The 26,520-nt window shown below is 42.4% G+C and overlaps 1 protein-coding gene across 4 annotated transcripts in view; it reads right to left on the reverse strand.

Moving 5' to 3' along the window:
* pard3aa (par-3 family cell polarity regulator alpha, a) overlaps positions 1-26,520 on the reverse strand; it is a 408,352-nt gene that overhangs the window by 201,894 nt on the left and 179,938 nt on the right. For all 4 annotated transcript variants that reach the window (XM_053493817.1, XM_053493816.1, XM_053493815.1 and 1 more), the window contains 4 exons: positions 13,315-13,400; positions 12,674-12,757; positions 6,785-6,910; positions 3,239-3,693 (listed from right to left, as the gene is read on the reverse strand). In XM_053493817.1, the coding sequence (XP_053349792.1) occupies positions 3,239-3,693; positions 6,785-6,910; positions 12,674-12,757; positions 13,315-13,400 (751 nt within the window). The remainder of the gene's footprint in view (positions 1-3,238; positions 3,694-6,784; positions 6,911-12,673; positions 12,758-13,314; positions 13,401-26,520) is intronic.

The raw sequence follows: 26,520 nt of genomic DNA on the forward strand, positions 1-26,520 counted from the left end.
GTAAAACTGGAATTTCAAAAACAAACACAAAAAGCTGAGCAGACATGAAGGAAAAAGCGACCTAGAGTAATTCTCCCCGAATGGTGAAAGCCTTGCTGTTGGTTAGACTGTAAATAAAGGCGCAGCCGGCGGGAGGTTCACTGGAGCAGAACCGGGTCAGAGCTGGCAGACTGTACAGTTTATATGAGAATCAGGTCTGCGTTTACGGGGTCAATCTCACCATCTCCACTATAAATGAGAGGACTGTGGATAAGCAGCTGTTTGCTGTGAGGCCGGCAGAAGGGCCGAGGTGTGTAGCGGTTGTTTAGCTGGAGTCGGCATGCGATGACTCCCTGCGATTAGCCCGCAACACCGTCCTCTCGTGTTAGAGCTGCCTTCAGCAGCACCTCCCGCCAGCTCTGATAAAGCCTCGCGCCAAATCGTCAGCTCTCAGGATCTCCTGCATCAGGATCGGACATGCCGACAGGCACGCGGTTATACAAGCTCCCTCTCCCTCTCTGTCTCTCTCTTCTCGTTAAGTTAAATCTTAAAAAGACGAAATGAGGAGGACACGATGGTGTGCGTTTTCCAGTTCAACCAAGAAGAATTCAGGGAAAATATTCAAGGTTGCTTCTGTGAGGTCTGAGAGAGTAACGCCTTAGACAAAACAATGACCATGATTTATTTAAGGAGGAAACCAGGACTAAGCAAAAACGAAGGATGTTACAGTCTGTGCAAAGAACTTGTGTTAAAAATAATACTTCGCAAACCTCAGGAGGATCACACGTTCAAATCTCAATAACGCCACGGCCTATTCATGGCCTGGAGTCCAAGAGAGCAAAAGTACTGTAGACATGCCTTTTGTGTGGAAGTGATGACTTGTATACTTTCACTCGGTCAGGCAGAGTAGAGCGAGACAAACTAATAGTAGCTGTTTGTGAGCTCATGCATGCGAAAGACGGAAGATACAGTAAGCCGTCTTTCGAGTTGTTCAGCTGCCATGCGACACAGCATTAGAAACAGCATGAACAAACCCGGTGACTTTATACAGTACAATACATGTACAAAGCCAGTGACTTATCAGGGGATGAAAGTGTACTCTGTCACCCTACCATGGGGTAAAAACAGGGTAGAATCCTTCAAATCAGTTGTAGATGTAACACACGCATTTTCAAATCCTTCGAACGAGAGTTTTAACCCAAAGTGACTACTTGATGTACACTGTTACGACACCTGAGCCAGATGGTGTAAGTTTATCATCATAGTGTGGATGTTTATTCTCGGGTGCATAGCAGAAATTCCTAGTGGAAATATGTGCTTTTATATAAGCGCTGTCCAAAATGTACTTTATGGTTCAGAGAAATTACAGGCGCTTGCATTTATAACTTCATGAGTTAGCAAGCTAGTTTGGCAATTAAATGCATTAACCACTAGATGTGACACATGGCAACAAAAACCTCATGTCCTATGTCAATGTGATACCTTACTAAATCACCACAAGTAGTAATGCTAACTAGGATTGATTTTTTTAAAACTACTTAAGTAATGCCTCATGTATTTTCCGTCGGGCACACACACAATCATTACCGTGGGAACCAAAAAAAAAAAAGCACACAGACACAAAAACTGCGCCGTTCCCATTTACCACACAGGGCAGTGCATGACAAGCGTGTATCGTAATCGTGGCTAAAGCTAACAATCCTCTCCCTGCCTGCAGCTGTCTTTTCAATTAAAGCAGCCGATGTGCATGACCTCGGAATATTTCTCCCAGTGGGACAGGTTGCCGGGGGTTTGTTGTTTGTTGTCAGGGGAGTAATTGCGTCTCCGCTGCTCTTCTCTCTTACTGTGCGTCCAACCTGCTGACAAAAAGGCCTTTTAATCTTCGCCTTTATTTAAACACGCTGAAATGTGTGATTACAGCATATGAGGAATTATACCGGGCGGGGTCTTAATCTCGCCGTCTGTTTCCGCACGTCCTTTTGAAACCTGCTGTCAGAGCCTTGCTACGACACACAACACGGTCTTCTGAGATTACACGCGTATTTACGCGTTTTGTAGTCGCTTGGACGAATAATTAAGACTTGTCCTCATACTGATGTTCTGAAAGAAGACGACGTGAGGTTTTCATGCACCCTGAGATAGATTTGCAGGATCTAGAGCAGGAGGTCAGGCTGACAGTAAGCGTGAGCTTCACAATCGCTCACCATGCCCGCTATAGTGCTTTGAAGTGCTAATTATATTAGTTACACACAGACAATCCCTGCACTGACAAAACAGATATCATCAGCCATTAATAGGGGGTGAAATCGAACCCGGCTTTACAGAAACTGCTTCTTACAGCGGAAAATAATCGGCGGCGATCGCTTTCAATGCATTACAGGACGCCCGCGGAACGCTGCTTATACATTTGGGCTCGGATGACGTTCAGCTAGGATGTTAGATAGCAAGAAAAAAAAAGTTCAACAATTAATGAGAAGACTCTCTAAACTATAAAAGTTTGAAATGGGTTTAAAAAAAAAAAAGGTGCTTCACATGTCCATTTTTAAGCTAAAGGAAAAACCCCCAGACACACAAAAAAAAGCTACGTACGGTACAAAATAAAGAAATTTTCTAGTCCTTTGATCAGGGGTCTTAGCCCCAAGTGATGACACGATGTACAGTGTGTGTACACACAAGCGAGATGGCGTGAGGTTATTACACTTCGGGTGTTTACACAGTTATAACTTCCATATAGTGAAGTTTCCTACTGGAAAGATTTGTTTTTATAATGTTAAAATAAAGCCAAGTGCTGTCCAAAATGTACTTTATGGTTCTGATAAATTAAAGGCGCTTACATTTATAACTTTATGAGTTATCAAGCTACAGTAGTTACTAGTTGTTTGGCAAATAAATGCATTAACCACTGAAGAACCCAACTGTTTAGTATACAACACAACACAAATCTTAAACGGAGGTCTGGATTCAAATGTTTAAAACCGACTGACAGATTAGTGCGCGATCGTTTTGCTTTGCATTATAACTGCTGGACTTTGGCTTGTAAATGACTCCAACACTGGGATAATATAAAATCTAATTACATGCACAATGTTATATCCTAATATTTAAAAATACAAATGAAAATCTCTGTGATACTATATAACAGACCACGTTTACACTTTCTCAGTGTCTCCAGGATATTGCCTCATGTTTATGATTAGCACATGTTAATACCTCCTACTCATCACTATACCGAGGCCACGGGGTCGTTTCAGGTTCTCACCTTTTCTGAGCTGGACGTTGAACTTGCGGCCGATCTTCTTGGTGAAGCCTGTGGGGGTCGTGCTCTTGTTGGCTGGGCTGATGATGGACGTTGATCCGGGATAAGGTTCCACTTGGGAAGACACGTTCTGGTGATTGATGTTAGAATGAGGTCCGCTCTTGGACATTCTTTTAGGACTGTAATCGATGCCCCCGACCACCACGCTGCCCCGCTCGCCTGGTTTGGATTCGGGAGTTAGTCGGCTAGGACTGGGAGCAGATTTGGGATGCGGCGGGAGCTGTCTGAGACCAGGACCTCCAGGGGGTGGAATTCCAGGACCGGGGCCAGGACCAGGGCCAGGCTGGACACTCAGCTCAGTCTGAGAGAACTGCTCATACTGTAGTTTCCTCGCTGCTGGAACCACATGGAAGAGGATGAACTGGGAACGCATGGCCTGCCTGAATAATTCCTGTGCTCTAGAGAAGTGAAAAAAAACGAACAAACAGGTATATAGTGGTGAAAAATTAAAACTACATTACAAACAAAAAGGCAATGTGAAATGTCCTGATGCACTGATATTCAGACAGATGGATCAAATTATTTACTTTCACAGATATTTGAGGCAAACATCAGTTTCCTTGTAGTGGAGTCACTTGTCCAGTTAAGAGGATGACACAGTAAAAGGTCAGCAAATCAGCATTACTAATCGCGGGCTAATTGCACCGCTGCAGCTGGAAACAAGGCTAATTCACATATTACATTATCGACCATTTACATAATCACAGAGCCGTGGGGAGTAAGCAGGGATGCATTAGAGCTCAAGGCCAGTATCTATGTCCACACAGAGAGGGGCGCTGCGTATAATCGAATCGAACCCTTCAGACACCGTGAGTGGTGATTACACAAATTCTTAACGGTTAACTTTTGGGGGAAGCGAGAAAGTGTGTGTAAAGATCAATTGCACGAATACTGTAACGTATTAGGGTGAGCAAACCCAGCTCAACTTTCTCAAAGCCTGTACTTTCAGATGAAGAAGTAGGTACATGCAATGTGGCGCACAAACGCTTTCACAATATTTGGCACTGCACGGCATTGGCAGCTCAGTGGTAGGCTTCTCACCTGCCATGTGGAAAGCCTGAGTTCGATTTCCAGCCAAATGCCCCAAAACCCAGAGACTGGATGCAGGGCACCCTTTGTGCTGGTCCCAAGCCCAGACGAAAACGGGAGGGTTAGCTTCAGGAAGCGCGTCCAGCGTAAAAACCTGTGCCGAGGTGAGTATACCGATCGGCTGGTCCGTGAGGCAAACCCTTAGCCGAAAGAACAACAGGTCGCGTTATACAGCACGTCTCTTCACATTCTGCAGGATGTTAATGAAATCTCGTCTTAGAGGAGCTTCTAAAAATGAACTAATAACATTGAACCATTCAGTGCCCATGTTTTACGCTACCACCATTCGAGCTGCATGTTTTGGAGATGTCAACAGGGCGCCGTCTTTAGTTCACTCTCTTTGGATTTTACATTTCAAAACAGCTATCTTCATTTAGAAGATACTGTTCCACATGCTATGGAGTCTACGTTATGGCCGATCCATTTGTGCCAGTTTTCTTGTCATCCAATTACTAGAGAAGATTTGGACTTTTTACACACAGTTTAAAAAAATCCTAGGTACACATGTATATTTAAGGCCGTAAGATCCGTACCTTTACGATTACAAGCCACCAGCACGAAGGATTATAAGGAATGGCGTCACGCGTGCGTGAACGTGAGTGTGTGCATGTGACAGGCACTTCTGTAATAAGCTCTTCATTTAGTGTAGTCTCTGCATATAGAGAGTAACGGCGCCTCACCGAGAGACCTCTCTCTCCATTCTTATGCTAATCTACCCTTCCGAAATCAAGTAAACAACCGCGTGCGTGCGCGAGCGCGGGCACGCGTGTTAACGAGCAGAGCCACGGCACGCGGCTAATCACACAGCTCCCCGCCTCTGATTGAATAATAAACGACTCCATCAATGCATCATTACACCGAGTTAGATTAAGCAGCACTAAATATTTATCCATGCAAAACAATCCAATAAAGATTAGAATATCTCTTTGAATTGAAACTCTGCATGACACCCAGTCAGAGAAAAAAAAAAAAGAAAAGAGATAGATGAAGGGATGAAAGAAGTTAGTAAGGAAATGACAGAGGAGGCGAGAAGAAAAGAGGGGCAGAGATAGAATCTGTTTTTTTTTTTTGTCTTTTCTTTCCTTTTGATCTTGGGGTTATCAGCATCTCGCTCTGTTTACTGCGAAGAGAATCGCTGGCTGAAACTAAAGAATTGTTCAGGTGCAGATTTGGGCTGTAAATTGTGTCTGGCCTTCGCCCAGGCCGGAGCACCCTACACAGACAGTTCCCAGATAAATGATATTAAAGATGAGAAATTGTAAAATAAACACAGGATTTTTTTCCCCTGTGAGTGTGCTAACTTGAACTGAAATGTTTCTGGGAGAAAATCCTGTTGTTCTGGATTATGCGTGTAGTTCCTTCACACGGTGTGTAGAATTAGTTAGACGTTACTGTCCGTTCAGTTCTCTGTGTCCTATTGGACACTATTACGCTTTGGCAGCGCCAGCATGACCGGAGCACTCCGAGGAAATGGAGAGAAATAGGACCTGGTGTGAGAGATACGGAGGAGGAATAATGGCTTTGATCCTCTCACTAAAAATAGTGATGTCATGTAATTGTATATGCTATTAATTTCTCTAAAAAGGACAAAAACTATATATATCCCATTTACACTACCACCACTACTACTGATGATGGATATAAAAAAAAGATCATTGAGTTTGTCCATCATCATCTCTCTTTCTTTTTTTTTTAATGCCATGCCAGCTTTAATCATGGCGAGAGTCATTTTTGTTATTCAATATTAAAACTAGATAAGATGTGTAAAATAATTTTTTTCTAAGAACTTTAAACCACATTTGGATTCACTTGTTTAAAAACAAGTTGTTCTTTTTTAAAGTGTCAACAGAATAAAACAAGTTCCTTAAAGGAGTGAAAGAGTTACAGCCAAAGAAAATATGTTTAAAGGACAACTGGGTTCTGCATGATCAACATTGTGGTGGATTTTCTCACGTCTCCTCATAATTATGTGTTTTGATCACACACATGGTGGCTTAGGCAGTGGTTAGCACTGTGGCCTTGCACCGCCAGGGTCAGGTTCGAATCCCACCTCGGTGTCTGTGTGCGTGGAGTTTGCATGTTCTCCCCGTGATTGGTGGGTTTCCTCAGGGTACTCCGGTTTCCTCCCACAGTCCAAAGACATGCAGATTAACTGATGTTCCCAATATATGGTATATAGTAATATATATAGTAGAGAGAGAGAGAGAGGGGATAAACAACAGACATAAATAAAAAATACACCGCACAAAAAGTAGAAGGGCATCTCTGATACTGCGGGCAGGACTAAAGAGAAAATGCAGCTGTAGCTGAACATACCCAGAGCAGACAGGGTGTTACAGAGACAGAGAAGAGAGGAGCGGGAACATAACTCCAGCCCAGACGGTGTTTTAAAAGGCTTACTGTTCAAATCGGATGTTTCGCAGGTCTTCATCATTAATGCGCACGATGCAGTCGTTTTCCTGAAACAGAGCCTCGCGCTCGGCCTTTCCTCCCCTCTCCAGCCTCTTCACCAGCAGCCCCAGAGTCCTGCACGATCACAGCATGTGTTATTGACGTGCAGCGCAGTACTTAACATTACACGTGATATATATATATATATATACAGTATTACACACACACACAAACGCATAACACAAGGCATGCTACGATAATAATACAACCTGGTGTCATTTTTTCTTTAATCCTGGCAGTTTATCAATATCCATCTGCTCACTATTGCATTCTTTCATCAAGGCAACATTAAAGGTCACAGCGAGTAAGAATTCGATCACCTATACTTATCTATGTTTAATGGAACTTTGACTTTGAATGACAGTTTTATTAAAGGCCTCATATTTTTATTATTTAACACAGGTCTCGAAGATCCTGCAAAGCGTGTATCCGTTGGTGCTCCAGCACTAATCCCATTCAGATAATGCTTTATTCCACCAATACATTACAAACTCCCTTTATTTATAACTCCTCCTCCAAATGGGCCACTTCAGCGAAGGTGTAAATGAGCTACTGGTGAACAATGCAGAGGGTATTTTCTTATATGAGGTCACAATAGGGTGAAAAGTAAATAAACACACATGCGTGTGTATATATATATATATATATATATATATATATATATATTTTTTTTTTTTTTTTTTTGAACTTGACCATTTATACAGTATGAATAATAATTTACTCAAACTTGACATTAAATATTCTTATATTTTGAGATACTTGATTTTTGATTTTCATGAGCTTTTCATGAGCTGTGAGATGTATACATCAAAAAAAAAAAATTTATACATTCATTAAACTCATCTTGTAAAGTGATTGGGCTTGGGGCTGAGGGTAGTTGTGATATTATGCATCAATACAACATCAAACCTATAGTTATTTTTAATTTTCTGATAATATGCTACGGTGAAACTATCATACACCAAGTGAACACACACTAAAACAAACAAACAAATAATAATAATTATAATAATCCATCATCATCATCATCATCATCATCATGAATGGCTAGAGAAGCGTGCACTCTGGGTCCACAGACCTGACGGGCGGAGAACAGACAGGAAACAGTCTGTGCCTTCATGCTTTGGTAAAGCAGGCAGAAGATGCACTGAAGAGATGGCGAATTTATACGGTAAAGCTTCAAACTTTATTAGGAAGGAAGCAGAGGTGATATGAAGGTGATGTTCCACTGTGAATATGAGTGAGATTGAATATATCTCGGCCAAACTATATTCCGCTGAGCTGCTCAGAGGCTTAGCCATGAATCTTCACACATCAAAACTGACACTAGAAACTGGAGCTGAGGTCTGACATATAGAAAGTCTCTCAACTGCTGTGGTGTCAGATTCTCGGCTGCGCGTTGTGAAGGGCACTGTCGCGAGTAATCCGCAAACCCTGAGATGCCATCGTTTCCAGGCAGCTGCATCGCACCGTCACATTTGACAAGTTTAAAAAGTGAACAGGAAAAAAAAGAGCAGGTCTTAAGAAGACACATGCATGGTCTGAAGCGCATCAGTATTCCTTTCCGACACTCTATCTTTCACTTCAAATGGTAAAAATAATCAGATGCTTTTCTCGGGTTTCTGATGTGTACGTGTGTGTTTGTGTGTAAGGGTAAATGAAAGATATCATGTGCTTGCAGACAGTCGACCTCTGCTGTAAGTTTAAAGCGGATATTTAGATGCAGAGGCTGAGCACTATCTTTTAATACGCTTAAAAAAAAAAAACACGAATTATACTGTGTCGTCACCAACAGCTCCACGTTTGCAGAAAGCTGACGGATGATTTAGTGAGGATAACGAATAAATCGGCACAAAACGCCAAAGCAACATCGATGTTTCTTGGCCTTTTAAACATCTCTGGAAATGTACTGGAGCGATAAGCACTGTTATTCAATTGGGATGATGATGATGATGATTATGATGATGGTGGTGAAAGAATGGTCTAAAACGCCACCCTTAAATTGTACTTAGGTGTTAAACAGGGTTGTGTTTAAGGTCCTCACTATGACATGTACGTCCAAAGGGCAGGTCAGAGATAAAGTTGGCCTGGCATGTCACCATTTAACCGCTTTGGCTGAGAGGCCCTACAAGAGGAAATAAATTTATAATTGCTGTATTTCTGCTACTGGCACGGTGGCATAGTTGTTAGCACTGTTGCCTCGCACCTCTAAGGCTGAGGGTTCAAGTCCCTCCTCGTATGTGCGTGAAGTTTGCATGTTCTCCCCGCTTGGTGGGTTTCCTCCCACAGTCCAAAGACATGCAGATTAGACTAATGGGCGTTCCCAAATTAGCTGTAAATATGTGATGCCCTGTGATGGATTGCCACCCTGTCTAGGGTGTTCTCCGCCTCATGCCCAAAGTCTCCTGGGATAGGCTCCAGGGCCCCCGTGACCCTGTACAGGATAAGTGGTATAGAAGATGAATGAAGGAAATAAAGTGATGTAAAGTGGTGCCCTTCATCATGTGACACTATGATAAAAACTCTATGGTTTTAATTCCATTAATCTGAAATGTTAAGAATAAAACTCATTGTAAGACATGAGCAAAACAGACACAGGCCAAGTATTTGCATGAACAAATGAATGAATAAATGAATGACAAATTAATCCGACTACTGTAACTAAAATATGCAAGGTGATCAGATATACGAAGATATTAGTCATGAATATAAATGTAGACATGGACATGAATACTGTACAGAGGAAGACATGGAGGAAGGAAGGCTAAGATGAAGAGAAATAAAAACTGGATATCTAAAAATAAACAAATGTTCTCCCCAAAAAGTGATCACAGATGATAAGTCCACTGTTCTGTACGAGTGAAGCCACACATGCTTTATCTTCATAAAGTAGACAATGACTGACCAGGAGTGTGAGCTAAACTCCCACAGGACCGATCTGGGATCTGCTGTGCTTTATTATTCATAAGCTATTAATGTTGGATTGAAGTGAGAGAAGATTGGAGTGACCCTGCTCGGCCCGGCATTCCAGCCTCTTGTTTGATTAAAATTATTTCGGCACTAACAAACGGAATAAGAGCGAGGCTTCTCAGTCAGTGTAGCGGGATCTTAATCTGGAGCTGTCCCAGCTGCAGTCATTACGGGACCCTCAGACGTGACTGGCTGAATCTGCAGCTCCATCATTATCCGATCGGTGGCAGAGCCGCCCGCCGCTTGAGTGATGGCCCAGAATGCTTAGCGAGAGGGAGACCACCTGTTCTCCTCCGCTGCCTTTAATTGAATAATAATGCAATCAGAATCCATTTATGCGCCGCAATTACACCGCTGGTTGTTTACAGTTCACACTGGTCACGGGATGAGATCTCATTATTGGAATAATGTATTCACTATCCTTGGAGTGAGCATGCACGTGTGCGTGTGTGTGTGTGTGTGTGTGTGTACACATGCATATTTATCTTAACAGCAGATGCTTGGTTCCAGTCTCAGAGTGAAGATAGCATCTTTTGGTTTGAACCCTCTGGTCTCTGTCCGAATGCTAATGGAAAACAGCAGTCTGAGGGACACTGCTACAGGCCCTAATGAAGCTATTAGCAGGATGTGATGCACAGCTGAGTGCTCTGGTTCGAGATATTTGTTAGTTTGACACTGATTATAGGACGAACAGGAGTTTAGCAGCATCCGAAGACACACTTCAGGCAGTGAAGGACAAGATGAAATCACTTTTATTTAGTCCTGGAAGGTACGTGATGCAATAATGTGATGTTAAGACTTCTGGGCGCTGATGCGAGTGGCAGCACATTCAGTCGCTCTGAAGTCTCTAGTCTTTTCTTTTTAAGTTTCTTTTGGTTTCACTTTTTTCTCAGTAGTTTTTTTTAAGTCTGTCCTTAAATTTCCTTCGGGATCAATAAAGCATGCATGCATCCATCTATCTATGCATCTGTCTGTCTTTCTGCCTATCCATATGTCCACCTATCCATCTATCTATTCGTCCATCAATCCATCTATTTATCCATCCATCCATTAATCCATTTATTCATCCATCCATTCGTCAATCTAACTATCCATTCATCTACCCATCCGTATATCTATCTACTGTACCCATCCCTTATCTATCTACCCATCATATTCATCTATGTATCCATCTATCTAATAATCTATTCATCCATTCAACTACCCATCCATCTACCCATTCATCCATCCATTCATCTAACTATCCATCCATCTACAGTACCCATCCATCTATCTATACTTCCATATATCCATCTACCCATCTAACTATCCATTTATCTACCCATCCATCTATCTAGTAATCTAGTCAACCATTCAACTACCCATCCATGTATCTTTCCATCTAACTATCCATTCATCCATCCATCCAACTATCCATTCATCCATCCATCCAACTATCCATTCATCTATCTAGTAATCTATTCAACCATTCAACTACCCATCCATTTATCTATCCATCTAACTATCCATTCATCCATCCATCCATCCCATCCAACTATCCATTTATCTACCCATCCATCCATCTATACTTCCATTTATTCATTGACCCATTCATATATCAATCTACTTATCCGTCCATCTATCTAGTAATCTGTTCAACCATTCAACTACCCATCCATTTATCTATCCATCTACCCATCCATCCATCCAACTATCCATTCATCTAACGATCCATCAATCTATGCTTTTATCTGTTTATTTATCCCTTTACCCATCCATATATTCATCTACCCATCCATCCATTCATTTAACTATTCATTCATCTACCTATCCATCTATCTAGTAATCTATTCATACACTCAACTACCCATCCATATATCCATCTATTCATCCATCAATCTTCCATCTACCTGCTTATCTATCTATCCATCAATGTATCCTACCATCTATTTATCCATTCATCTATCTATTCATCATATCTTTTAATCTCTTATAAAGAGACATTATCTTTATAATATCGCTTTAAGACTTAGTTCCTTTTTTTGTTTTGTTTTTAAAAGCTTTATTAAATTAATGGCATTAATCTGTATTGGTTAAAGGTCAACTATGTATAGCCTCAATCCAAAGCTCCTGAAACACCATGAAAAAAATCCTTTTAGGATACGTAACAGGGACATCCGATGACGAAGCAGACTTTCCTTCATTTGTTAGTGAATTTTCAAGGCGACCTTGGACGAACACAGGGTCGTTACTAAAGAAGCCACTGTCATCGTTTCGTGATGAGCTTTTACCCTGATTGGGTCTGGCGCTTTAGCTGGATTGGCTTGGCCGTGTTCCGCGCCCCTCTTCGACCGTAAAAACTGCGTCTCCTCTTGCGCATTGAGTCCTGTGTCCCCTCCTGCAGCCTGTAGAGGGATGCAGAATCATTCCTGCCACCCTGAGTGAACTCTCTCAAGACCCCAGCCATTGAATCTTCAATTTATTATTCAGTGCGAGCTCTGGAAGGGAGCCATGGAAAATGGCATGCGCAGTCAAGGAGAAATCGCACATGTTTCAGGGGTGCATTGTTGAGGAGGAGAGAGAATGTGCCTCGCATTGTTGGAGAAAGGCAAATCCTTTGATAAGATAGGTTATGCAGACAAACTGAACGAACGCAGAACAATGTCAGTCACTGTCAAAAACTCAAGGGGAGCTGTGAGAAAGAGAAAAAAGAAAAGAAAGCGAGATGGTCGAGGACAACATGGAGCGATGTGGCTAACATGGGAACGCTCTCAGCATTCAATTACAGCGTGAAAAGAAAGAAAGATGGATAATAAAGTTGAAGAAAAGACCACATGTGGTTTCGGCTAATGAGCTAACGAAAGGTTGCTGCATTGAACTTCGGTTTACCTTCTGTCTCTGGAGCTGAACGGCACAACGTGGATTCCCAGCGGCCCGCCAACATTCGACACTTCCACCGGATGGAGCAGGTCACTGCGAGACAACCACGGAGAGCAGATAAACAAAAAAACAAACAAACAGGGACACAACAAAAGACAAGAGAAGTGAACAGGATAACGTAGCAGTTTTTCTAGGTGGGAGGCTGAAAAGGCTTTCAGTTATGCACTTCGACTAGTCTGGATCTCTTTCTATACCGGGCCATCTATAATCCAGACAGCCATTAAGACATGTGGGTCGATGAGGAACCCAAATAGACACCTCAATTAAGTGATTACAATCAGACTCAGGCCTGCAGCAGACTGCATGTACGTGTGTGTATGTGTGCGTTTTGGTAAAAAGCAGCCCTGGAGTCAGATCCTCGCACAGGAGACTCACTGTGAAGAGAACAGCATGCTCCAATAACCTAAAGACAATTTTATTAGCCCCGTGCTGCATTTGTTTGTATTGAATCTGAAATTAATCAAACTGCATGCCATAAATGCTTTCTACTCCGGCTGACGGCTAACAGAGTCTCTGCATTAGACTGGAGAATGGAGATTAAAATGCTCCTTTATAATGCCTCATTATGCAGCCCTGGCTTTTCAGCTTACTCCAGAGAAATGGAGTCCGCCCGGCCCACCGGCTCTATCCGTCCGTTCTTGCCTTCGTCTCTGCCCCTCTCTTCCTCCTCTTCGTCCTGTGGAAAGAAGGGGGAAAAAAAATAGAAAGTAAGGTGCATCTCCGTGACCTGACTTGATATTCACTGTATTTATTCTGCAAGAATGCAGAAGTTTCTTGGTTTGTCCCTCGAGATGCAAAACCAAATCACATAGGATACCAAGTAGAACCCATAACTATATATCTATTTTATTATTATGATTTTTTTTTGGTATGGTACCTTGCGTTTGGTTTTAGCAAACCCTTTACACATTTGTGTGCATGGACGGACGTAATGAAGGTGCACTAATCACAAATAACCTTTTTACTGGATTTTCAAGCTAGCAAGATGTCCAACTCTATTTCAATTCTACTTTTATTTGTCACGTAGACAACCATACTCGGTTAAAGTAAACCATTAGAAATAAGAGTATTTCTATTGTAGACATAATATTGTAGGCTATGGTTCGAAAGGTCCCAGGTTCAAATCCCATGACCAACAAGTTGTCCCTGTTGGGCCCTAGAGGAGGGTCCTTAACCCCCAACTGCCCAGATGTATAATAAGCAGTGTTGGGTGTAACGTGTTACAAAGTAACGTTGGAGTACTTGGATTACTTTTTTGATGTAACAAGTAATCCAACACGTTAGGTCCGCCATTTATAATGTAATTCATTAAAAATGTAATTCATTATTCAGACAAGTTACGTAATCCGTGAGCCAGACAGCAGTGATTCCATTAGTGTGTGAGAAAGTCGTCCTACAAGTATAATGTAAATGTTAAAAGTAAAAAATCCAGATTATAAGCAGTTACATCAGGTAAACAGAACATACGTCTTCTAGCTCTACCAATCCTAGTTTCCAAACACTGCAGCTTCCCCTCTACAGTATGTTAGCAAATATATGGCATGCCAAGGAACGCCTGTGGGAAATCTAATCTGCAGAAATAATAGTCAAAATGCTAGAAAATAACGTTGTGTAGTGGATTACGGATACGCAGACGAGGAAGTGTGTGCAATGTCTTCAAACAGCAGTCAGACGGGGGATTTCCATCAGGCAGCATTATGCATGCTGAACACAGCTTGAGTAGGCAGCACAGGTTACTTTTCTGAAACACACTCCTGGTTTCGCTCCCTCTCTCTCGCTCTATTCTAATTTAGTAAGACATAAGAGGAGTGACTCAGTATTTCACTGAGCAAAAGTAGAACGAAAAATGTCTGAAATCGATTCCTCCCATCAATCAGCTCGAGTTCTCCAGGGTTTGCCTTAACAGTTAATACGATATAATAAACGGGTGTTTTTATACTCAAGTTCTTCTTCTTCTTCATGTTTTTTTTACTCTGAACATCTTTACCGCTACACCGCCGGAGGTTTAGGCGACAAAGCTGCCGCATCAGACGTCACGTGCAAACGCTTACTGGTTGTGTTTGCTTATGCCTTGTTCTGTTCCTTGGAGAACAAGAAGGAGGCTTAACGCGCAATCAAGCGCTCCGGAATTAAATGAGGAAATATCTGCATAATGACGAGTGAATTTCCCCTCTCTAATTCCACTCGAGTCCTTGACTGGAGATCATTTCCAAGGCCGAACGCGCAACCCAGACGCTAAGCGACACCCAGCGCTGGTTTGTTAGCCACGTATATTAATATTCCGCCAGTCTCACCCTTAACCTTCGCCTCCCGCCGAAATGTCAAGCACAGCTAAATAAGCGCTTCGCCGTCTTTATATGGAAATGCATTCAGCCTTTTCAGACAATCATCCTCTACAAAGTGCGTCCCGCAGCCCGGAGGAGAGACTGTCTCTCCTATTCTGTCTCCTCTGCTTTCTTCCTCTTCATCACCATCTCTCCCTTCCTCCTTCCGCTCACTTTTGCTTTTTTCTTTCCGTCACTCCTTTGTCGAAAGGATTAGGTCGTGAAAATTCTATCGAAAAGAAAAAAAAAGGAAAAACAGTATCCCATCGCCTGTAAAAACGAGTCAATCACCTCTGTCTCCAAACACACCCCTACTGTCAGAGCCTTAATTACATGTCATCCAAACATTAATTTATATGAAAAGTAGCTGAAAATAACAGACTTGTCCCGACAACGATCTCTCGCGCAAACCTGTTTCACGATTTTCAATTCAGACTTGATTCCGATCTTGGAGCGAATGGCCCACTTCACTCAATAAGAGTCAAACACTGATTTAAATTGCATACGTACATTTACAAGAAAACACGGGCCACTTCATCCATCACAAGTCACACATATTGTGTTTCAGAATTCAGCAGACAATCACAAGTCAGTAAAAATATATTTTGGGGGGGGTTGACAAACAGAGGGAGGATGTCTTGGGGAGAACACTAAGGGCAGATCGTTGGTGACTGAAACACACGCTTGCGTTGTTTGTGACAGCTCTAAGATGGCGTGGAGGAGCTGGGCGGCTTCACATTCATCACCACTGACACTGACAAGTCATTAACTCCAGTAACAGAAGCTGCTTAAGGCGTAGAAAGAGAGAAAAAGTGAGAGAGAGAGAGAGAGAGAGAGAGAGAGAGAGAGAGAGAGGATCTCCCAGCTTCATTGTTTGTAAAGCGAAAAAGATTATGTGATGAGAATGAGTTTGGTTTAACTGGATTTTTGTTTTTGTTTTTTAAAGGTGCGACAGGAGTGTGTGATTTAAAGGTTCAAGTTCAGATTTACAGAAGCGAGTTGTTTGGTGAAACCATCCTTTGGAGCTTCATTCCCAAAGCCTGGACTAAAAGCACGATCCATCGCAAAGTTCAAGTGGAAAACATGGTGGCCTCCCAAAGCTTGGGTGTGAGGCTCCAAGGTTTAAGGGAACACACAACACCCACCCAAAATCTGGTTAGAAAGATAAATGTACAGGATTGTATCTTTTTAAATTCTGGATGTAAAATATATCTCCTATTCAAAGTATGCTGTCTACGTGGAAAACAAAGTATCTACCTCAAGTCCAAATAAAATTAAAAAAAAAGCATGGCCCCTTCCCAAATTTAAAGTATCTCTGCAAATTCTGAGTGGTACATTCTTTAGGTTTGATGAGAAAAGGCAGCACCCTTCCGAAATGTGGTTGGAAAGCATGGTACCGTTCCAAAATTTAGGTGGAAAGCATGGTGCACTCCCAGAACTCAGGTATAAAGCTACAAAGTCTAAATAAGAAAAAAAAACTAATTCTGGTTAAAATGATTACCGAAGTTTAGGACGAACGCATTGTATATTCTTAAATTATGGGTACAAGGCACGGCTCTTGTTCAAACTATGTTGTCTTCTCAAGGTCCAAGGTGCCCATATTTAAAGAGTTGAAATCACTGTATGTCTGCAAATCCAGACTGGAAAGCCTGGCATGTTCTTATAGTTTTGGCAGAAAGCAAGGTTTCTGTGAAAAATTCAGATAGAAAGTCGGCCTTTAAAGCATGGTACCTTCCCAAGATCCTTTGTGCAGAAAGAGAACTACCAGGTACTGTCTGTCCCTGAAGGCAACAAGTCAATCAGAGAGAGAAGAGAGCAGAGATAGTTTAAGAGGGACAAGATGGCTGGCAGGCATTATATTGTTCACTTCTGACCACCTGCCAAACCGGAGACACTTAGACAAGGTGACAGACCAGCATCACGGAAAGCCTTCATCATTTTATTTTATTTTTTTTCCCAATGAGTTCTGCTTGTCCTACACGATCAGAGGTCGTTTTCACCCAAAGGGGACAGGATTTCCTCACTTTCATTTACTGAGTCCTTTACCACCAGCTTATGGGTGTCAGCAGGGCACATCTGCTGACACACTTAGGCCTTGTGCAGTGTGTGTGAAAAAAGTATGAGTTAGAGAGAAAGAGAAAGAGAGAAAGAAGGAGACAGAGAAATGGCAATGGAAGAACCTGAAATAAACAACAATTAAAAAGTTCCTAGTTTTAGGTCATTTTATTCCCCCCCAAAAAAGACATCGAGGGACCAGCAACCAGACAATTACTAGACAATTCCAAATGTCCTAGATGATTTCATGACTTCGGGCTGTCTGGGTTCATGAGTCAGACGGTGACATCGTACAAGTCAAGCGGTCACATTAATACCCAGAACAATGGTCCTAAACAAACCACACGGCAGCTCGACCTGACACGGGAAGATAGCGATAATGGCTGGTCTTTATCTCCGCGGATCTAACTGCAGTCAGCATTTAAAGTATATCTCAAAATCATTAACCAAACACCAAGCTCTGGAATTCCCTTTCCACACTGGCCTCGGCATCTGTTTTTACATGCAACATAAGGAGCTCGTAAATGAGCCGTGGAAGAACAGAAGGAAGAAGGTGATTTTTGTGCAGACTCTGAAACAATGACTGTTGAAATGTCTACAAAGAGCCCAGTCATGCTCCGGACTGAAAATATAAAGTGGCAATTAGTACACATGGTGCACCTCCTAAAAAAAGACACCGAGAGGGACGGAGACACAGAGAGAAGGTGCCAAAGGAAACCACTGTGTGTGAAGTCATTCATGCAAAACTTGAGAGGTAAAAGGGTGACAAAACATTTGGATTCTGTTCTATTTAAATAAAAGATATGATAATGCATTTCTATTTAAATCTTTTCAATACACACTCTGATTTATGATACACGAGAGGCCATGAGAAGGTCATGTTCAGGCAAGTAGACTGGTGCACTTTGTCCAGTGTAATCTAATGAGTGATAGGGACGCAGCCCTGTCCAGATGGGTTCACCTAAAATGAGGCTTTTAGGAAGGACAGAGGGTCAAAAATCAGGGTATTGTACTGTAACTACGAGCATAGTGGCATGTACGGCACGGTACGTTCACACAAAATCCAAAAAGATCACATGTTGAGAATGCATCGTTCTAAGTTATACTATATAATGATCTTTAGATCAGCCTTCAAAATGCTATAATAAGGTTCTACACTCTTTGCTAAGAATCGTTCGGATCACACTTCAGTGTGGGCGCAGCAGATCTTCGACCAAACCATCGAAGGTTATTTATGATCCATTCAACAACTTTCCATCCAAACTGTCAAACTGGATAATATTTCCAAACAGCTGGGACACGCCGACAAGGCCGCGCACTCGAGGCCGTATCAAACCCAAATAGAAACGGGCACGTCCATTCCTGACAAAGACCCATTATAATACAGCTGTCCCTTAAAGCCAACTTCCATTATCCCAATTAAAGCTTTAGGGAGAAAACTTGATTCAATTGGACTTGACTTGTAGCCTCACATTAACCCTTTCAACCCTCAGAGCTTCATCTTCATCGCCTATTTCAATGACCCCTATTACAGCAGTCTATTTATCACACTGCTCAGCAGTTCTCAGACATTTATATGCATTTATGCCGGACCAACATTCGGTAAAAAAAAAAAAAAACGGACACTAAGAGGGCCTGAGTAATCCAATCTAGAGGCATGAATACCGTACGACTGTGCCTGAATGGACCTGGATGAGACGTAAAGCATATCTCGTGTCAGTAAGGAACACATCATTTTGACTGTTATGCGATTTTAACAGACGATCTGAGCAATCAGCTTTGTTAATGCCTCAAATCATGTTCAATCCCGGCTCCGTCGCCTTCTGTATCGATCGAATCGCTCGTCAACCTACCCGGTTATCATTCTGCAGCCTGTCTGACATTACGAGAAAGGCTGGATGACAAAAAGAGCAAGGTATATGCCAAGTCGATACCGTGCGTCGATCAATAATATCTTCCAACAGATGCACGTGTTGCAAATTACACAGCAGCGCCTGAGCTACATTTTTCAGGAGCGAAGATGGCTCATCAATAAAAGTAATGCGGTCCTGACCTATGAGACTACGCGAGAGTAATTAAGCCGAGAAGTATTTCAGGTTTAAAAACAAAGACCAAAAAAAAAAAAAAAGGAACAATAAATTAGTAATATGGACCTATAACGTGAATTAATCTTAATGCATTAAGCTACACTAACTTGCTTCCTATATAGGCGCATTATTTATTTAACAATAACGATTGATGTACATATTAAGCAGCGCTATCAGGGGTTCGTCCCACTACTATCGTCTCACGATTACTTTTATGCACTTAAAATATTTGTCTCCGAAATCTATGCAAGACGCTATTATAGCTGAAATCACAACTTTTCTAAGTTCTTTGAACTTTTTTTTTCTAGTTATTCAATTTCATTCTTCTTATATTTTCAATAAGATCTGTCTTAATCAATATACATATTCAGTTTTAATAAATTGAGACCCGAAAGCAACCATACATAAAGATCAAAAGAATCTTAAGTGCTCATAAAAGAATCCGATTTGTTTGTTTTTGTAACTATTAAAAAAAATATGGCGGTGGCTGGAGTTTCCTGTAAGTGCTCGCTCCACTTTTATTCACCTTGACTTCGTTTCCATGCCATTCTTAATTCCTTCTGCTTTAATCAACAGAGACATGGCACCGCTTAAATCTGTCTGCATTTCGTTTCCTGAGACACTGCTAATGGCGTATAAAAGTTGGGCTATGACGTGAATTACTTAAAGAAAATTAAAGCTGAACAGGTTTTTTAATGCTATTAGTTAAATTAAATCAGAAACGTGAGCTGGTCGCATTTGTCCAGATCATGAGTCGGGAGAGGGGAAGTGAGGGGACGCTGAGCGGCATTGCTAAGCAGGACCACGGGAACGGATTTCTCCTCCGCTCCCCCACAGTCAATGCAACGCATCTGCGCCAAATACATCATCTGTCAACTGCGATTTCGTACGCGCGCGGGCGTATCTATCAATGCCAGGGCATGCTTTGGTGGGGCGGCTGTATCGTTAAATTGCACTTTAATTAAATTAGGCTGCCTAATTATGAGGGTTTAAATCAATCACTTAGTCAATAACGAAAACCTAAAGCCTGTCGTGCCTAAAACTCTCAGGCGCTCATCAATAACCACAGACAGGAACGCTTTCTCATACCACACGGAGCTTTGAGAGGGTATGAATTATTGAAAATCAAGTTACTGCAATTTGCTTTTGTCCAAGGCCGCTCTGACATGATCCCTGACGGCCGGGGATCAGACAAGGGCCTGGTGGGGAGCATGCTGGGAAATCATAAGGGTTTTAGCTTGGTTTCTTTAATCATTTATGAAACACGTGCAACTGAAACAAAAGGAAATTAAGCATGGTGACAAATGAGAGTTTAACGCATGACGCGGTCACCGTCATCCTCGACAGAGGTAACGATACACATTCAAAATTCAATTCTCATTTTAAATTGATTTTTTTTTTTTTTTTTTTTTTAGCAAGAATGAGTGAAAAGCCACATTTGTTCACTTAACTCATTGTTGGGCTGAAATGAAACGATGACTTACGGCATCCTCACCAAAAAAAAAAAAAGGCAACGGACACTTGAATATGTCTTCACTTGAGCGTTAAGTGAGCTTATGGCTGCCATTCCTTAATTAATCACCATTTCGAAGTGATTAAGAGGGAGGACAATTTCTCTACCCACAATTGAAGTGATTAATCCAGCTTTATGCTGTGAAGGTCACTGAATGTGTGTGTGCATGTGTGACTACGTATGAAAAGAACACAAACTGAAATGCAAACGGAATAAAAATGAAATGCAATACCTGAGAGTGTGCAGTAAACCCCATAGCATTTGAGTTACATATCAGGTTTCAAATAGTCTTTCGTTGCTATCAGAAAAAAAAAAATGGTGTGGGCAAACGGTGGCATTTTTTCAAAGCTAACAAGCTCAGTTTCTGCAGGTAAGATATCAATATTAGGGTCATCAGTGATAATGAGCTTGCTGAAGAGCTATCTACATCTCTTCTCGGCTATAAATGAGGTGTTTCTGACTGCAGACACTTCATAGCACGCTATGAATAATTTAGCAGGGTGTAAAGCCGGGGTAGAGCCAGCGCGGGGGCTGATTACCGACTCAGTGACCGGTGTAAGGGACTGACACTTGGCTCTCTGGTCTCATGACTTCATTCTCTTGACCATTTTGAAGCTTGATGGCCAGGCTAGGGGACATGGGGCTGAATCCCGTGCATGGAAAACGTCACTCATTCAGACATACAGATTTGTGCATGTGTGTTTATTTTGTATGGGGCATGAAAAAAAAAAAAAGTAAATTAGGCCAAGCAAAGAAATAAGTGCACAAAGCGTTTCCTAAATAATTATTGTAATATTAACGACCTACCTCGACCTTCGCAAAGAACACCATGCAGATAAACACAAGCACATGTTTATTCGTGCAACGTACTAAAGTACAGTATTATCATTTTATTGCTCAAGGAAAACGAGCCAGATGTTGTCCTTTCACTGAACTTCCCGAGCCCGATCTCACCTGCTTTGACCAGCCCCCCCCTCCACCCATATCCAACCGGTACGATTCGGCAGCACAGGATGTCAGACTTCCCATAATGCTTATCACTCACAGGAAAGCAGATCCGTGTGTCAACACTTAAGCGGACCAGTCTCAAACACAACGTTTAATGGATTCCCTCTTTGACGGGTAGCTTTTATTCCACAACACAATACAGAATAAAATCTGTTCGCGCCATGGAAGCCTGTTTACATGCAGACAAGATTTATAGCTCGAAAACAAAAGCAGGAAACCAGAGAGCTGTAACCGTACAGCTAGACGCATTTCGATCCACTGAGACAAAATATTAGGAAAGCGTCGCCCACCCCCCTTCCTGTCTGATGCAGACCTTGGCTGAACAGCCAACACTCTGAGCGCATTGATTTATTAATATGTGGAAACGCAGCATTGTTCCTTTTTTCACACAAAATATGTCTCCGTGAAACGCTGACTCAGGGAAAGTGTCAACGTGACCGAATTTCACTTTTTGGGACTAATGAACCTCCTCCTGAACTTGAGTGTGTTCATTTGCACAGAAAAATGCGTCGCTTCAATGATGCGGCAGGAAGCTTCTGTTACAGTTATAATGTGAAACATAACTGTTGTACCTAAATCTGTACTAATTTAAAGTCCGCATTTATACATTTCCTAAATAGAAATCACCAAAGTGCTCGGCCTGCGCAAATACAATTACACAAAAGTTGGCCAATAGAAAAAAAAAAAAGGTCCTGTACAGTTATAAACCTCAGCAATGTTGGATTCTCGGTTTTAAAAATCTCAAATTGAAGGTCTCAGCAGTTCTGGCAATAATATCGCCTGCCAGCGTTATATTAAAGTGTCTATAGTGAAAAGATATGAGGCTAGAATTCAAGCCCAATAACAGACACATTCATGCATTCACTGTGCTTAATCTGCAAAGAAACCGTGCAATGGGTTCCTCTGATGGCCAGACCTCTCAGCCAACAGGGGGAAAACACCAGCTCCTCATGCGTCCCGAGACAATCCGCTTCCCACGGCATCGGAGGCCATTCACCCTCTTCTTCTCCGTCCCTGCGTGTCACAATACAAACCCTTCCCGACTGACTGCTTTCGCATTTCTTTCCCACTCATGCAAATGTAAAGAGGCTGTCTCAGGTTTAAATGGGTCTCTTTCAGTCTTAGATGGGATGCTGATGCCCTCCCGGTGCTTTGGATATTACACTGCCGAGGCGAATCAAAAAGCATCGCACTGTAATGGACCCAAATAAAAGCAGAAAGAGAATCGAAGACGCTCACCGAGAAAGACGTCGGTGCGGGAACATAGGGACAGCCACGAAAACGCGGAACGAACCAACTTGAATCGATATATGGTGCGTTCGGCAAGTTTGGGCTGTTTTCCCAGCCCCAACTTGAATACGTCTAGGTATTTAGTCTAATAGGTGTAGAAAAGTACAGACTCGTTGGGTGGCATGCTGTATACTTGCCGCATTTTCCATGCGTGTCGATCACGGCCGACGGGGCACCTGCAATCTCCTCGCGACAATTTCTGAGCATGTAATTTTAAGCAGGTGTGGATCACTCAACACAGAAACGGGAAGGTACAGAAAAACACACGGCTTAACTCTAAAGTGCTTTTTTAAAGGAGCTTTTATGGCCTGATGGATGTTAATGCTTTTAAGCATGGCTACTCCAGCACACGGTCAACAAAAGAACCTGAACTCTGTTGCAAAGGCAAATCAAAAGGTTTCTCAAGGTCAATGTACTTCATTCAAACAAACACACACACAAACCAAAAGGTACACGACACACACCCACACTGCTTCATGGCAATCTTTTATGGTCTGACCATGCGTAAATAAGACTTCCCTGAGCAGAATGGTCATGTTTTGTTGCACACTGCATGTCCCTTGTTTTGACTCCACCGTACTGAGAGTTTTCACCACAGTGGGAGTCCAAATTCCCCAAAGTCATTATTGTCTCCTGTTAAGGTGCCCTGGCTCACCATGATCTGTGGGTAATGAGCTGGCACCCGGGCCTAGGTTCAATTATTCTCACTGACGGAGTGATTTCTCACTCGAAGGAGCCGGGCACGGTGCGTACTCGCTAATTCCAATCAGGACTTAACACTCTCATAATCACCTGTCTTGGAAAAACAAAGAGCGACAGAGAAAAATAGAAGAGAGAGGGGGAAAAAATAATGAGGAAGACTACACCAATCAGCCATGACATTAAATCCTTTTGCCTAAATTTGTGCAGGTCCCCCATGTGCCACCAAAAACAGCTCTGAACCACTGAGGCATGGACTCCACTAGATTTCTGAGGGTGTGCTGTGGTATCTGGCTCGAGCAGCAGATTCTTTAAGTCCTGGGAGTTGCAAGGAGCATAGATCGAACTCATTTCCAGCACATTCTGCGGACGCTCAATCGGATTAAGTCCTGGAGAATTTGGAGGCCAAGTCAACACCTTGAAATCATAGTTGTGTTCCTCAAACCATTTTTGTGTGCGTGTCAGGACGCATTATCCTGCTGAAATGGGCCACTGCCATCAGGGAATACTGTTACCATGAAGAGGTGAGGGTCCTGAGCCAAGGATTCCCAGCAGAATGTTGTTTAAAGCATCAAACTGCGTCCACCTGCTTGCCTTCTTTCTCAAGTACATTCTGGTGCCATCTCCTTCTCAGATAAGCAACCGGCACACGACGTACACCCGGCCATCCACATGATGGAAAAGAAAACATGACTCATTTGAACGGGAGTCCTTCTTCCATTGCTCCCTGGTCCAGTTCTGATGCTTCACATGCCCATTGTAGGGCCATATTTCAACAATGGGTCTACATGGGTACCCTGACGAGTCTGCAGCTACGCAGCCTGATACAAGGCCCGAAAGGTGCTGAATTGAAGTTTTAAAAAGAAGAGATGGACATTTGGATGGACATGGAGCTTAGTCATCTTTACTTTTTCCCTATTCTTACCCCCCCTGGACATTCTTTGGACACATAGGAAAAGTGGGTGGGTGGGGGGGATAAGAATAGAGAAAACGTGAAGGTGATGAGACGAGCAAATAAGATTCATGGAATGAGATGCAAGAAAAAGATGATGGATGAGGAGGAGAGGAAGAGAGAATGATCAAGGGGGATAGGAAGAAAATTAGACTCTTATTATACTCTGATAGAGCGCTAAAGCCCTTGCACCACAATCATTCTAAAGGAAAATGAGGTAGTGCAAAAGCGGTAATCTCACAAGGAGAAATAAAGTGGAGAACGCAGGACGAAAGGAGACGAAAAAAAAAAGGAAAAAGCCGACCATGGATTAAGAAGGCAAACATTCCAGTACCGTACGGGTGCCTTCATTAATGGAGTGTATGTTTATCCTTCAGTTCAGTTCGACAGGTATGAGCGCGGTATCAACACTCGGGTGCGAGTCCTCATCGACCCGACTATAGCAGGTTAAGCAGGCACGCCAATATTGTGGGTTGTAGCAGCAGCAGCAAGTTTTGAAGATATGAGCTGCTAAACTGAGCTAACAAACAAAAGAAGGAAATAAATACTGGATGTCAAACAAAAGTGTGTGTTTAATTTCCAATCATTTATTTATCACCAGGGCCGTGTTCTCCATGCTCGGATGCCTTTTGTGATTCTCTCCCTGCGTTTGGCAAAGGTTTGTTTACTTTCCTGATCGATGAAGGAAAGTGTTTTACAAGGACGTTTTTAGCCCTGCATGCTTATTCCGTTCTTTAATTAAGTGCGGTATAAAAGCTCTATGACTATAGGAAATCTGATCTTCGAAAGATCCTTTACATGACGGTACGGTGGCGTAGTGGTTAGAACTGTGGCCTCGCACGTCCGGGGTCGAGGGTCGGATTCCCGCCTCGTGGTCTGTGTGTGTGGAAGTGGCATGTTCTCCCCGTGCTTGGTGGGTTTCCTCCGGTGTCCTCCCAAAGTCCGAAAACATACAGACTGCGATGTGCCCTGCGATGGATTGGCACCTTGTCCTCTCCTGGGATAGGCTCCAGGAAGAGACGGTGAGTGGGTGAGAACTTCCACAAACTGTAGCTCATGCATTGGCAAGACTCGGATGAGAAAAGCAGCACATCATTTAATATCATGCTAAAATCTATTTTAGAAAAAAAAAAGAAATTAAGGGGAGACATAACCATTTAAAAATACCATGATAAATAATATCTTTTATATATAGCTTTTATCATGATGATGATTTTCCCCTGCAGTTTATCCATGCTAAAACGCAATGACGCACTTCACTTTACCTTCGCATATTAAACCTGAACCATTTCCATGGTCTAAAGGTCAATCCTAGCTATCTGTCTATGTACATGTCTGTCACTCATTCCCTTTATCTACTCTTCCCTGAGCCCTACCCGTCCCTTCGCTCTGGATTTTTCCCGCTCCCCGGTCTCTCGCTGCACTTCTGCTTTTTCTCTCCGGCTTTCTCGTTGTATCTCGCTCCCTCTATCTCTCAGAGCAGAATAAATGAAGCCGGGCCTCACAGGAAAATTAAGCCTTGAGAGAACCCGGTCAGTCCTTCTGCTGTGCTAATGAGATAAGAGACGAACTCGGTCCACCTCGAGAACTAGAGAGAAAAATAAAGCCATGTTCCCAGAACGGGGGGGCACGGGGGACGTTACTTGATATAATTGTGCAGTTCTGCATTGTGTTTAGTTCAACTGACGAAAAGTTCCACAGCAGATTTTTATAGTCCGAAAGGTGATAATTATAGCAATTTAAAAGACAAGACTACAGAAACTGACTGAATTACAACATTTGCTCCAGAGTTTTTTTGCTGTTTTTTCCCCTCTCCCTTCAATTAAAGAGAAACTCATTTATGCATAGGATAATTAAGGACACTTTTT

The sequence above is a fragment of the Clarias gariepinus genome, chromosome 4, assembly GCF_024256425.1.
Source record: "Clarias gariepinus isolate MV-2021 ecotype Netherlands chromosome 4, CGAR_prim_01v2, whole genome shotgun sequence".
Taxonomy (NCBI): domain Eukaryota; kingdom Metazoa; phylum Chordata; class Actinopteri; order Siluriformes; family Clariidae; genus Clarias; species Clarias gariepinus.